The sequence below is a fragment of the Lipotes vexillifer genome, unplaced genomic scaffold (assembly GCF_000442215.2).
Source record: "Lipotes vexillifer unplaced genomic scaffold, Lipotes_vexillifer_v1.1 scaffold919, whole genome shotgun sequence".
Classification (NCBI taxonomy): domain Eukaryota; kingdom Metazoa; phylum Chordata; class Mammalia; order Artiodactyla; family Lipotidae; genus Lipotes; species Lipotes vexillifer.
The window spans coordinates 768,989-784,382 of NW_006775731.1; the positions used below are offsets into that span (position 1 = coordinate 768,989).

The following is a 15,394-nucleotide window of genomic DNA, read 5'->3' on the forward strand; positions in this document are numbered from 1 at the left end:
TCCTGCTGCAGTAAAGCGTGTCTCCAGCCCCACATGCAAATCAATCCTTTCTTCACAAGCTCCCTGCCAGCCTCTGCAGAACCTGGTTCCCAGCTTGAGCTCCCACAGCACCTATCTAGCACTATCACGCTCATACGGAGTATAGCCTACAATCTTATTTTGACTTGGCCTGTATGATACTTTAATTTTAAAAAATTAAATCTCATTGGGCATGCATATCACTGTTCAGTTTAAGGCCCTGCCACTCTCTGTTATACATCAAACCCCAATTACATATTTATTCTGTGCTGGGTCACATAAACCTACTTGCTTTTGATCTGTTTTACCCAAGAGACTGTAAGCAGTGTGTGCTGGCATTGGGTATTGTTAATTTTTGTGTCTATAGGCCTGGCAGAGACTGCTCAATAAATATCTGTTGTATTAATTTATGCTTTTTTTTAAAGCATAAATTATGTCGGGAAAGATGCAGTAACTCTTTTTGGCCTCTCTGTTCACAAACATTATAAAATTCATGGACCTCAGTGGACCTGACAGACACTAACAGTATTCCATGGGGATGGCAGAAAGTCTATGTTCATGATGTGATTCTGCTAAAACCTAGACATTTTGGATCTTTAAGCTTCTGAATGTGATTATGGTCTTTCCCACTATTTCCTGTACCAGGAGATTCATATCAATTCTATGATCCCTCATGAGTAACTATCTTCATGTTTGTCATAGTTTTGTGCATCAAGGTGTACATTTCCTTGGTTTCATTTCATATCCACATGATCTCCATACTTCCATCAAACTGGGATCTTCAGAAATTTGAATGGAATAGGATAAGATGTAGTTTTTTATCTACTTAGTAAGGTGTGATCATGATTAAAGTACAATCAGTGTGCTTACCTGAATTTGGATCCTGACAAGGAGTAATGTACCCATACCTATAGATGCTGGTGAGGCTAGGAATACCCATTGGTCAACCTGTGAAATATCATCTTTTTGATAATCTAGTCCTTTGTCTCAGCCACTGTATTTTTCATTTCCTTAGTTATTCTCATCTAGATGTTCAGTTTCATGCTGCTGTAAAGACACAAAAAAGATGGGGTGTCTCACAGGTCCCAGATTACTCATATTTATGGAATTTCACATAATTCTCAATGATGTAGATCTGTGGTACCTGTCTATGGCCGTGTTGTTGCCATAAATTAAATCTCCAGAGAATGCCCTGCATTTTCAGGGAGTGCTATGGATGTTGCAAAGGGACTACATACCATAAGGCATTGCTGAGGAAACGTTAGTAGCACAAGAATGGAAATGTGTCCAGGTATCAAGTTCAAAAAAAAGAAAAGAAAAGAAAAGAAAAAACTCTTTTGCCTAAGCTTCCTTCCCTAGGGAAGAAGTGGGGGCAGAATGGGGAGAGTTTGTTACAGAATCCTTTAGCAGCCAGAAATTTCATTGACAATTTTGTTAATGTGCCTGCTTGCCTGCCTTCTCAGAGGCCCATTGTGAATTCCTTACTTGATATTATTAATGGTTAATGGATGCACCTGAAAATTAAGCAATATTGTACCACTTGGGTAATAGTTATATTAAATGGTTCTTTCCTATAGCATAAAGCTTATCTTTTTTTAATAATGAATACTTCATCTTTTCCAATGTCCTAATCAAATGCTTCCACATCATCTTGAGGCAGAACCAGATGCAGCTGCATCTATTCTATGCTATTGGCTTCAATTATGTCAAATTGTCCAACCTACCCACAGGTCCTAAGGTTCTCTTTTGCTGAGACATAGGCCTGATGCACGTCTTCGGAAGCTCATGATTACCAACCATTCAGCACTGGTCTGTTGTAAGTAAACAGAGAATCAAAGAGAACACTAGGCTAATCTTACAGTTATGAGGAAATCTCTAGAATAGATTTCTTCCTAAATGTTGGCATTCTCGGGTTGATCTCAAGTATTTTTCTTTTCCATGTCCCTTCTCCCTGAAACACAAACGTGTACCTCAATCTGCATGGCATTGCTTCAGAGTTGATGATTTCCACTGCAGTGGCAAAAAGTAAATTACAGTCGTATTTTGGCTATAAATCATAAGTATTTAATTTTTAATAGCTATGATATCGTTTGGATTGATCAGAAGCATCAGGCTTCTGATATATTGCCATACTTCATTTTATTCAACCAAATACCTGTAGCTGAAAGAGGGCAATACAAGAAATCGTGAACAACCCTTGGGGAAACCAGTAAGTCTCTTTCTGCCACATTATGCTGAAACTATACTGTTTCTTATGCTTCTAGTAAGATGAAATGATTCATCATTTTGGAGTCATTTTTTTTAGTCAAAATTCTTATCTTTATACTTCAAGTTCTGATCTGCCTGTCCCTATCTCCTTCATTTGCAGCTTATTTTGACTGTTGTGCTTTTTCTTTTGAGCTTTCAAAGACCCCTTTTTTCCACTAAGAAAAAGACTCACCAGTGAACATCCAAGGTGATTGAGGATGCCCTTTGATGTGCAGGGGCCATGCCTTATACCCCTTAAATTGCTATTACCCTGTCTAGTGTACAGAATAGGCATAATACATGGTTTCTGAATGAATGAATGAGTGAAAGAATGGAAAAATTAATATCTAATTTCATAATTTATGGTTGTTTAACCTCTTTCATCCAAATTACATTGCAACTGAGACTATCATCTTGAATTTCTGTCAGATATTCTTAATACTAAGTTCCGTGTATAGTACATGCAGCCATTGCTCAGTGAGTGTTTAGTGAGAGCAAAGTATATTGTATACTTTGGAGCCCTATTATGGAGAAGCCGAAATGTGGCATATAGTCTTTCAAAATCCATACTTTTTCAAATTAGTTAAGTCAAGGAATGGATTTTCACCCTGAAGACTAACCATTGATTCAACAGATTGGTCACTATGATTACTCTGCATTGGACCTCCTGTGTTTGGAACACCTTATAACATTCCAGAGATGGAAAAATCTTTGGAAAACCATCTGTGTTTCTTGAAATATTTAAGTGGAAACATTCCCCTTGAGAGAGTCCTATTGATCCAGTTCAGCAGATATCCACTATTCCTGCAAACATTTATTGAACACCTTGTATGTGACATGAGTTGGAAATAAATGTGAAACTGGCAATTCTTTCAATTGTAGTTCTTTCTTGCTTACAGTTTGGTAGGCAAGTATAGGAATAAAGCAGAATTCAGTATGATAAATTCTACAATAGAAGCAGGTATAAGGAGCAGAGGAAGCCGAGAGAGAGGAGTAATTAATTCTGTGTAAGGCATTAGGGAAGGCTTCCTGAAAGAAATGGCTCTGAGTTGGAATTCATCCATAACAGTCTTTGTCTTTTGGATGACTATCATGAGTGAAAAATGCCCCTGATGTACTTGATGTATTCGTTTATAACTCAATGTCATATTGTAAGGAATAAACTTAAAATGCAAACATTTGAAAAACTTTGGACTCCTTACTACAGCACCTGAATCCACCTCAATATCCTGTGGTTTGTGTGATATCTGATATCTGTGATATCTGAGAAACAGATATCTGAGAATCAAACCCCACTATATTAATGGATTTATATATGTGCACATAAGGCTAATATAATTTATGTTGCCAATTTTTTTATGGTTTCATAAATAGTGCTATCAGTAACATTTCTAAAAAGTGACGAAATGAGCTCATATGTGCTGGTAGAAATTCAGTATATTTTATAGAACACTGCTACTCTTGATATAGCCCATGGGATGTGACTTTTCATAAAAACCTAATGAATTTCTAGATTTGTCAGCTGTTTCCAAACAGATGCACTCTGCTAACCTAATGGAAACATTCTGAGCCCAGATCCCAAATATCAATAGCTTTTAGTATTGCAAATTAGTTTGTCTATTGAGTAAATTGGACTGTGTGGCTCTTGATAAAAAGTAGCAAGTAATTTTCTGTGGATGTTTTAACTGCCTTGCCGGGCTTTGATGCTCATATTTTTCCTTGCAGAGTTTTAAGTTGAATGTAGACAGTCATTGTGCTCTCAAGGAAGCTGTGGAGGAGGAAGGACTCCAACTTCTCGAGCTTATTGCATCTCACAAAGCAGGTAAATCCTCCTGAAATATTGCAAGTCTTTATGTCTCCAGACTATTAAGAATGAAGAAGCGTTGCTGTAAATTACTGCATATATTCACTTCCTTATGTATTATTAATATTTACATTATCAGATTGACCTTCAAGATTTATAAATGTTTCATATACTGCATACAATGCTGTGATACTTGTAAGATGAAATACTGCCTCCAAATGGTCTGTTCATTTGGGGCTTGCTGTTCGCCTGAGTTTCAATTGGAATCACATTCCTGAAAACTTCACTGACATGCTTTTTGATGTAGGTGCTCTGGAAATAACATTAAGATATTGAAGGAGAATTGTGCATATAGTTATAATGCATATGCATTCAGGTACTTATAGATATCATTACAGATATAAGGCAGGCAGTCTAGAGATACCTGATTATTTCCCTGCCAATTCATACACATGAACGTTTTGCATGTTCTTTGCTGGTCATTGCATTAGCAGAGTTTTGGCCTTAGACCAATTCTTACTCCAGTATTAATGTATTTATGAGGAACAGATTATAAATAAAAAATAGTTTTGTCATTTGGTTATACTTATCCTGGTAGTAAAAGACCATAAGACAGGATGAATTACAGTTTGGCACTTGTTTTGAGCTTACCACAGCTAAATAAGAAGAGAGCAGCATTAATCTGATGTGCTAATACTAAAGACGGCTGTCTTAAATCTGGCCCCTTTACTATAGTTCGGGTTGAATTAACTTTACCTATTTCCATACATTTTCTGATCATTATAAAGTCTCCACACAGGTACACACAGGGCCTTTTATTTGGAATGTGAAGCTATAGTGTTAATAATTTTTATGTATCGTGATTTTTTTGTTCCGTATACATTTTTTTAGTCAATATATTAAATCTAAGTCGATTCCAAACCATGCATCTGTGTGGTTATCCCATTTTTGTGTCCTTACGCCTTCTGTCAAGTCAGAAATCCCCAACCTCTGTTCTGAGTGGCAGGTGATGGTAATGGTTGCTTAAAATTATGTTTATTGTTAGAAATATCCATCTGATTCGCTAAATGAAAAACAATAATGGGTAAAATTGCAGTTGAGTTCGTAACTTGTGCTTTCCCCTCCTTTTGGAGAAGGACTAAAGGACATGCTGCGGATGATAGCAAGTCAATGGAAGGAGCTGCAGAGGCAAATCAAACGGCAACACAGCTGGATTCTCAGGGCTCTGGATACCATCAAAGCTGCGATTCTGGCTACTGATGTGTCTGTGGAGGGTGAGGAAGGGACGGGAAGCCCCAAGGTAAGTGGCTTGAAGTTTGTCTTATTTCCTCTCATTTCTGTCTTCTTTTGAACTAGGCACCACTGGAGTTTTCTTCCTACTCCTAAGGCTTTTCGTTTTTGCTGGGTAAACTTTATATATCTCTCTCTGTATAGGTATGTATAAACAAAATGAAACGGTTAAGTTTAAAACAATAAAGAAGCCTACAACTTTCAAGTTTTCCAGGAAGGGGTCTTTTTGTGAAAGGTGGCAGAGTAGGAGGGGGAAAGTACTTTAGGGATAGGAGAAAGGGGGACATAAAACATTTAGTAAACAAAACATAAAGCATCTTTAACATGAATAATCAGAATGGTTTTAAATTGTTTTGTTGCAACTATAAATCACTATAATCAGTGCAATCACTCAGCTCTGACATCCATTAGCCGCTTGGTTACAGCAAATTAACAAAGAAGAGAGAAAGTGATTCATTATCTCATTCCTGTTAATGACTATCAGATGCATTGCCTAATTAGGGGATGGTCATTGTAGTGAGAGGAAGGTCATATGCTTTGCTACAAATCTTTTTGCTCTGAGTGTAAGTTCTCCATAATGGTGCATGCACCGAATACAAGTACTTTAAGAATGAATATTGACATGTTTTGGTTATCTACTTTAGATTTACAAAATAATCCGTAAAGCATATGCAGTTAAATTTTAAATGAGGCACCTTCTGATACAGTGCACCACTGTTCTAAAGATATCTTTGGACTCATGACGTAGAAGATGATAATGGATTCATGAAGCAGAAGATAATTTTATTAATTTGATATTTTCTTGCAATCTCTCTTTTCTTTTGTATTTGTTCTTTTGTGAAAGTTGATGCAGAAAACCAGTCTCATAATAGACTAAGCATGGAAACATACTGTAACATGGGGGGAACAGATTTAAGAGTTCATGGCTTCTATTCCTGGCATGGACAAAGTAATTAAATCATCATCAAATCACATTTATTCAGTCCCCATGTGGATCGGCATTGGGCTAAATGTATACAGAGCAAGTTAAACAAACCCTCTGCCCTCTGAGCCTCACATTCTCAAGTGCAGGCAAGGAGAAACCCAATCTGCCCTGCAGTGGTGAGGCCATGCAGCCAGTGAAAAACTTAGGTGGTTTATAGCTTTGGAATCTCGAACAACAACCTTGAACTTATTTGTTGGAAACAGAGGATGGAATGATGAGCTCAGTTCCCTTTAAAGAAGGTTCCATGGAGGAGGTCACATTTCAGGAAATACTTGAAGGAAGGAAGAGAGGTGGCTTGGCACATGCACACATATTTTAGGAAGTGACGTGATGAAAGGATCAAAGCTGGAACTAATCATAGGGAATGGAGAGTGTCTTCAGCAGACTTCTCAGGGCCGAAGTGGAGCCCTTTCAAGGAGCAGACTGCAGGAAGGAGTTGATTGGGCTAATACTTTGGCTGGGATAGGGGGCAGTGGTGATGAGAAAGGACACAACTAAGAACTTTGTTGTGTTTTATTTATTTAACAAAAATAAACTGAGTGCTTACTTTTTGAAAGCTATCCTGTATTGGATGCATTCCACATGCCAGACACTGTTCTACAGTGTACTTCTGTGTATTCTCTCATTTAATTCTCACAACAAACTATTTAAACCTTATAAATAAGGCAGTCCTATTCTAATTTCCAATGGAAAAAATGGAGGCACAGAGAAGTTAAGTAACTGGCTTAAGGTCACACAGGTAGTAGGTAGCAGAGCTAGGATTTGAATCTGAGCCCTTTGGCCCCCGAACCCATTTTCAACACCACCTAGAGCACTGCCTGTTACTGGCACTGCTCAAGGTGGGGCATGGTGGTGAACAATCAGCCTCAGTACCTGTCTCACGGAGCTTGTGGTGAAGTGGGGTGACAGACTTAAATCTAACAACCATGCTTTTAGAAACCATGATGGGCTGTGAAAGAAAAGAAAAGGAAGCAACCAGAGGTTGGACTGGGAGAAGCGATTTAGATCAGGGCATCAGGGAGCGCTTCTTTGGGGAGGTGGCATTCTGTGAGCAGGCTGTGCAGCTAGAGGGGAGGTGGGGAGTGTGCAAGGGAGGCTGAGTGGCTGTGGGCACAAAGGGGAGGGTTTGGGAGTGAACAGGGAAACGACAGCACTGATTCACAGCCTGAAAACCTGTCCTTGGCTTTGGTGTGGCGTGTGGGTGGGTGAGTGCGGTGAGTCTGGGTGAGGGTGGGGAGGCACCAAAGTGGAGCTGCAGAGATGGTGCAATCACCTGCATTAATAGAAGACCTGTGTTGAAAACGCCTGGCTCTATTCACCAGGGCCAGTTTGAACTGGACACTTTAAAATGAGCTCATTTTGTCAGGAGATGCTGAGATGAAGTAAAGAGGATAACTGAGCCAAATGGGGAGAAAGTATTATTAAATGAGAGGCAATGTCAACATTTCTCAAAAAGAGGACCACCTTCCCCAGTCCCCGCCTCAAATGAGTCAGAGTCTCCTAGGAAGGGCCCCAGAATCTGCATTCCACAAGCTCCCAGAAAACCGCTGTTATAGGCTCTAAGAAGGCCCTTTTCCTATAGTGCTATACGATACTCACATAAGGGGCATCCTCACACAGTGTGAAAGAATGTCTGTCTTGTTACTTATAACACCAAACAATTGGTATCAGCCAAAATGTTTAAAACAGGGGCTGTTTAATTAAATTATGCTACATCTTATCCTAATGAAAGGTTACATAACCATTAAAAATAATGTTTTAGAAGAGAATTTTTAAACATTGGAAGAGACCTATAAGATGCAATTATATATTTTAAAATATCTTTGAATTTTCTAAGTCTCTACAATGAGTAAGAATTATTTTAACCAGAAAAATAAAGAATATATGTAAAATGCAAGAATTACAAAGTGATTTAAAAGGTAGAATATATGCCATTGATCTGAAGGGACTTGAGATGTGAATTTAGATATTAGGAGGAAAAATAGATACATCTGATTCTTAATGATTTGGGTGTCTCCGTTCTAAACAAAACAAAACAACAACAGCAACGAAAACCCTCTCTATTTGAATCATCTCCAAAGTGAAAATGTCTTTCTTGAGTCACATCAGTCTACAAAGAACAGCATAAGTAGTTTTTCTGGTTAATGGTATTACTATTCCAAATCATTTTCATGTCACACTATGTGCACAGTGTGGTGCCTCTAAAAGCAGCTACGAGGAGAAGCTTCTGTGGGCGTCTACAGATGTAGAACCTGAGGGAGGTGTGAGAGTCTAAGACTTGCATGTGACAGAGCTGGCCACACCCCAGCCTTTCGCCTCCCAGCTAGTTCTCTCTTCCCCAGTTTGGGTTGAATTTTCTTAGGACAGATGAACTCATCCATAGTCAAGGGTGAAGGTAAAATTAACTTAAGACAAAGAAAATATATTTCTAAATTTAAGCTTAGGAAACTGAGGAGAAATCAGAATGGTCATTCCTTCTATTTGCTTAATGTTTATGAACTGCCTTCCTTAGTCCCTTGGGCAAGCACGAGGAATAACAGGAGGGGCTCAGACTATGAAATCAGACTGTCTGAGCTCAACTCCTGACACTTAACTAGCAATGACTTAACTTCTCTGTGCCTCAGCTCCCTCATTTGTATGACGGAGGCAATGCTAACATCCACCTCAAGGAACTGTGATGCAGATTAAGGGGTGCCTGGCACATAGTAAGTCTGAGAGGAGGGTAAACGTGCAAGACTTCATACTCTAGTGGTGGAGACAACAGACAAATAATTCTAATAGAATCTGACAAATACTGTAGTAGAGGAAGGTACAAAGTTCTATGAGTACAAGGAGAAGGAAATAACTACCCCCAAGTGGGAGTATCAAGGAGAGACTTGCAGCGGGGTTGATGTTCTAAATGGAGGGTGGAGGGAAGGATTTCTGCCTGGGTGAAGTTGATGGGCACAAAGAACAGACCTGGGATCTTCTGGGCCATGATTAGGCCAGCTTGCCGCAATCTACCCAAGGCTCACGATGTGACAGAAAATGACCCTTAATGATCAGTGATGTGAGCAGTAATTCCTCGTATGTCTCTAACTGACACTATCCAAGCCAAGTGAGGTCCCTAAACAGAATGTATCTAATCTGTCCTGTATAAACAGAAATTTTTCTTTCCATATTGCACTAAATAGAGCAAGCTTAAACCCTGGAGTTCACCAAGACTATAAGCTGGATTCAACTTTTTATCTGTCATGTCGGCCCTCTTTCTGTGACGTGACCTTGAGCAGGTCATGTACAAATTGTGCCATGAAATGCATCTCCTAGCACAGCAGTTATGATCATCTATTTCATCTTAGTCCTAAAAGAGGAACTAAAATTAAAACATAATAAAAAAATAACTCCAGAATTCATCTTAGGTTTACTTCAGAAGCTACTGGGAACTTGAGAAGCATAATAGAAAATCTAAGGAATATATCTAGGGGGTATTTTTCTTTTTTACCTTGTTTGAGAGACTGCAGAAAACGACTTGGTCTTAGAAATCTTGTAAAGAAGGAGGATAGGAGGAAATTCAAAGACTCTGGGAAACTTCTCCCCCAGGACTCGGCAGCATACCTTATTTGTTGTATTTCATTTTAAAAAAAGTGTTTTCCCAGGAGATCTTTTATACATGGAAATAGAAAACAAAATTCACCAATTCTAGAAATAGAGCTTCGGCATGCATATCCAAGAATTGAAAGTATGCTTGTAATTATATATTTTATTTTAGGATAGATTGGTGAAAGTTTATCACCTTAAACTAGGCTTTTTCAGTATGTTAAACTTCTGAATGCTGTATAGCTGGAGGGATTTCAAAACACAGTGAATATCTAACTCCTAACAAAGGGTGCATTCTTTTTATGACCTCTCAAGGCAAAAAACAAAAATCCTGAAAGGAAAAAAGCATTCTTAAATTTTGCACATTGCCTCCTTTAAACTGTACTTTATCCTCTGTTTTTACTTTTTACCTATAGAGCTTGCCATCATTACAGATGTCTTAGAATCAAGGCCAGGATTTCCCCACATGACATCTCAAACTTTGCATCATAGAAAGCACACAACAATGGTTCTTTTGTCCTCTTTAAGGAAATATATACATTTCCAAAATAAAGAATATTTGAAGGCTTTATTGTAAATTCAGAGAACTTTATAGCTACTAGAAGGGTGACCTAGCCTGGGTTCCAACCAAGATCTTCACTTCCTTAGTGAAAGGAGATAGAGGGTTTAGCTGCTTTGAACTCTAGGGTTGTGCTTATTTTATCTGGCTTCTTTGAGGTTCTTAGATTGAAGTCGTCATCCCTTTGGAAATGGATATCAGACTGTGAAGGTCATCAATGTTATCTATTCAACAATAGCACAAGAACAACTGATTCACTTTGTTATAAAGCAGAAACTAACACACCATTGTAAAGCAATTATACTCCAATAAAGATGTTAAAAAAAAAAAAAAGAACAAGGTTAAGGACATTTCTTAAATATGTTTGCTCAGGCCTACGAATGACAGTTTCAGATACTGGCTGAGAAGGGACGTTTGTGGGTACTCTAACTTGGGTATGTCACTGACCACCTAGCCTTTCATTGAATGTCAAGAGTGGGCAAGTCTAATACTGACACATATTTTCTGTTTGTTTACCAGACACCCAAGTCTTAACCTGGTATTTATGCTAATGAGTTATGGGTAACTTTCTTTAACTGAAGGGAGAGAAAGAGGCTGATTTAGGGAGGACTTTATATGATAGTTTTCTCTGTGTTATATAGTATCTCTTGGGTAATAGTGCAGCTGGATATTATTATCCTGGAACGGAATTTGATCCTGATTCTTCCAAAGCATTGGTGAGACAAAGCATTGTCTCTGCATTCTTTTCTTTTCTGGCTCAAATGCTTTTGTAGTTGCATGTTGTTTAATATAGGATCTTCAGAAACAGCTTTAAGATATTGAATGGGAATTGCATTTATATATGGTTAGTCCCACATACACTTGGCACTGACATATATAAAGAATTACTTAAGATACTCTTCTCTTTTCCTCATGCAAAAAAAAGGAGCACAGGTATATGTTGTCAAAGGAACCAGAAATGATATCATAAGGTTAAACTGGGCCTAAAGTAGTAGAAACAAAGACAACAGGCAAAGGCCTGGCCATTATTTATTGAGTGCAGACAGAGGGCTCTGCCCAGTGCCAGGTCAGACATGAGGGAAGACACGCTTTTCTGCTCAGTGGGCTTATCATCTCAGTGTAAGCACACAGTGTAACATCTTGTCTAATGTAGATTGGGCTATCTTAGATCTAGAATAATAGATCACCTAAGATTTAGATCATCTTAATTAGGATGTTGGCAGATTGAAATGGAATGGAGTTCTTGATGCAAGCAAATGAGTAGTAAATGCATTACCAATTCCGCCTCTTCCTTGCAGAATTCTTCCTAAAAGCCAGTTCCTTTCCTGCTAAACTATATAAACAGTACTGAAATGCAGTACCTAAGGAGAGCTCTTTCTTCTACTGTGGATTCTTCAGTAGTCCTTTTTTTGTTAATAGAAGGGCAACTTTTCTTCAAAAATGTTTGTGAAAGACAGAAACAAAAGTGAGTTATTTTTTTGAAGATCAGTTGTGGTTACTAAATTTGTGATGGAACCGAATAAAAGATAGTTCTTCTAATCTCCTTGAGGCACTTAAATTTGCATATTATCAGATGTGTGGGTGGGCCCAAGATGAGGAATTTTTTTAGTAGTCTGCCACTGTAAGTAGGTGACTGAAAAAATGATTGAGATGATATAACATATATTAGGTCAAAGGACAGCTAATGGTCAGCCCTATCATGGTCTATATGATGTATAAAGCCATAGCTTATCTTGATTTTTCGTACTGTGTTTCCATTGCTGGATGATTCTGGGAGTGAAATTCTTTGGTGTCTCTAATCAACACAGGGAAATGTCACTGGCAAGAGTAGGTGGCCTATTTTTTTTTCCCTATTTAGTCAAAGAGTGCCTAATCTCTGAATCCGTAACAACTAGAGTTGCAGAGATGCATGGTATTAGATACAGAGTTACATTCTACAGAAAGCAACACTCTTGTTGGCAGAGCTCACATTTTGTAACTCAGCCTGATCTATTTTGAAGATAATATATAGTTAAACACATTAGAGGTACTTTTTGATATATAGTGGAGGTCAACATGTTTTTAAAAATCTAGAAGTATTTAAGCACAAAACAGAAGGCAAGATACAGAATTGCTTCTAAAAGCCACTTTAAAATTAGTAAGTAAATTATTTGAAAGTGCGGAACAATTACCTCCTTGTGTGATTTACACTTTTTCCCCTGGAATGTGTTGTTTCTGGCAGGGGAGCGTCTGAGCTGGGAGAGCCCTGCTAAAGGGATTACTTTGCTCTGGCTCTTGTGTTTATTGAGTCACCTAGGACTTCTTATAAAACAGCAGTTTTCAAACGTACACACACCTGCACTCAACACCCTGAATACTCCAAAAGTTTGTTTAACTGTTCTCACACCCAGAGTATCTCTCCCATCCAGTGAGGTCAAAAAGCATTGAGATGTCCACATTCTGGTTTTTCCTTCTCCTCGGAAATTACTTGGAATATAGCCATTTATGTGGTTCTGATGCTAACAGAGACTGAGAAAGTTTTTCAGTGTACTGTAGTGCTCTTTGCCACCGGGCCTCACAGACCATCACCAGTCTTACCTCCCACTGTGCCAATGTTTCTCAGGAAACATTAACTAGATTAGAGGTCCTTCTGGGCCAGAGTCCAGGGATCCATCTCACTGCGGCTTCCAGGCCATTTTGCGTTGGGTGGGAGTGGTGACTTCTCATCTTTGTACTTATCTGGCCTGCAGAGGCCAACACTGGTTTAGCATTGCCCCCTGCAGGGTTAAGCAAGGCCATGGATCTTTCTGTGTGAGAAAGGGGAGAGGGAAAAAGGAAGCCGAAAGCAAGAGGCTAAGACAAAGGAAAAGAGAGAGGGAAAGAAAAGAGAGAGAAGGAACAGAAAGAGAAAGATAAAAGAAGGAAGTATGTATCCAGTGAAGCTCATCTGCCTAAGTCGCTTCATGAACATTAATGCTTTCATGTCTCTTGCTCTTTCTATCTTATTCTTCCCTTTCTCTAGCTCTGGAACTCAAAGCCAGAAAAACTGTCTTTATTTTTGACATCTTAGACATTATTGTATAACCATTGTGTGTGTGTGTGTGTGTGTGTGTGTGTGTGTGTGTGTGTGTGTGTGTTTAACATACTCTATTAATGGGGTTAGCATAGTTAGCAGGCTTACTATGGTCTAGGTTTGTATCAAGCCTTTTACCTGGATCGTCTCATTCATTCTTCCCAACAGTATAGCAGTTGTAGCTTCTGTTATCATTTTTACTTTACTGATAAAAAACGTAGGCTCCAAACACATATTAGGTACTCAGGCTTATTCAAAGTCTTTTTAAAATCTGTATGTGACAGCGCAAAGGCCAGATTCCTTACCCTGTCATTTGACTCCACCTGCTTAGTCAAGATTCATGTCACTGTTTCATTTCGTTAATGTTCTAGTTAATTCACCATCTTCCAAAAGCCTTTTCCCTTTGCTTTTGCCCAGGGCTTTTCCCATTCTCTCTACTTACACTGCTCTTATCCATCCTTAAAATTGCTAAATATTGAATACGTAACTACATTGTGATGTCATAGCTCTGGACAGGACACTGTTCCTCTCCATGCTCACTGCCCAGCAGTAGAGAAAGACACACACATATGTAATTCTAAATTAAGGCAGACTGTGTGATGAATACTATAATAAGAGATAGGAACATAAGAAATAGGGAAATTGGGGGAAGGGACATTATTTCAATCTGATGGTGCCTGGGAAAGCTCTTTGCTCTAAGAGAAGATGGATTTTTGTGGAGGTCTCTAATGTTCTGACAGATTGTTAGTAGGAAGATATTGAAGGGAGAGCATTCCAGGTAGAGGAAATAACATGGTAAAACGCATGGAAAAAAGAAAGATATGAGGGACATCTAGAGAATGGTGAACAGCGAATAGTTTGGCTCTTTTGAACCAAAAAAGGGATGAGGACCTAGTGGAAAATAAAGCCTGAAAAGCTTTGAGCTATGTACTGGAGAGGTCTGAACAAAGAGTTTGTGTTTTGTTAGTATGCCTTTAGCGTTTTTAATCAGTGGTTCCCAACATTTTGGCATCAGGGACCGGTTTCGTGGAAGACAATTTTTCCACAGACAGGGAGAGGAGGGGGATGGTTCAGGCAGTACTGTGAGCGAGGGTTCAGGTGGTAATGAGAGTGATGGGGAGTGATGGGGAGCAGCAGATGAAGCTTCTGTGTGGCCTGGTTCCTAACAGGCCACGGACTGGTACCGGTCCGTGGCCCGGGGTTTGGGGTCCCCTGTTTTAATGATTGGGTTTAGTCACAGAAAACAGATGGCAAAAGTAGGATGAGAGTGGAAGGACTGACAGTGAATTGGGAAACTAGCATAATAACTAAAGGCAGCGAAAGTCAAGCAGTGGCCGTGATAAAATAGAAAGAAAAAGGTAGAAGTGATATTATAGAAGAAGAAATATTAGGATTTGGCATCGAGGGAATGGAGGTCGGAGGGAATAGTTAATGATGACTCAAAGGAATTGAGCATGAACAGTTAGGAGAATGGTGTTACTATTAACTGAGGTAGGACAGATGTCTAATTAATAAGAATATCTGGATGTATAACCTGGGTAGAGATATTTTTGTAACCTCTGCAGGTGATTCCAAAGTGCAGGCAAGTTTGAGAACAATGATTTAGAGATGGAAGAAGCCAAAAAATTATCTGTGTAGTTATGTGCAACACTCAGTTGAAAATGTAGGCCCGAAGCTTGGAGCAGGGATCAATGCTGAGGTTGCAGGTTTGACAGTACACATAGATTTAAAAAAAATTTTTTTATTGGAATATAGCTGATTTACAATGTTGTGTTAGTTTCAGGTGTACAGCAAAGTGAGTCAGTTATACATAAACATATATCCACTCTTTTTTAGATTCTATTCCCATGTAGGTCATTACAG

The 15,394-nt window shown here is 38.8% G+C and overlaps 1 protein-coding gene across 1 annotated transcript in view; it reads left to right on the top strand.

Annotated features, from left to right (window-relative positions):
- AKAP6 (A-kinase anchoring protein 6) overlaps positions 1–15,394 on the top strand; it is a 382,763-nt gene that overhangs the window by 150,982 nt on the left and 216,387 nt on the right. Inside the window, exons 5-6 of the mRNA XM_007450167.1 lie at positions 3,991–4,087; positions 5,206–5,369. Of these exons, the coding sequence (XP_007450229.1) occupies positions 3,991–4,087; positions 5,206–5,369 (261 nt within the window). The remainder of the gene's footprint in view (positions 1–3,990; positions 4,088–5,205; positions 5,370–15,394) is intronic.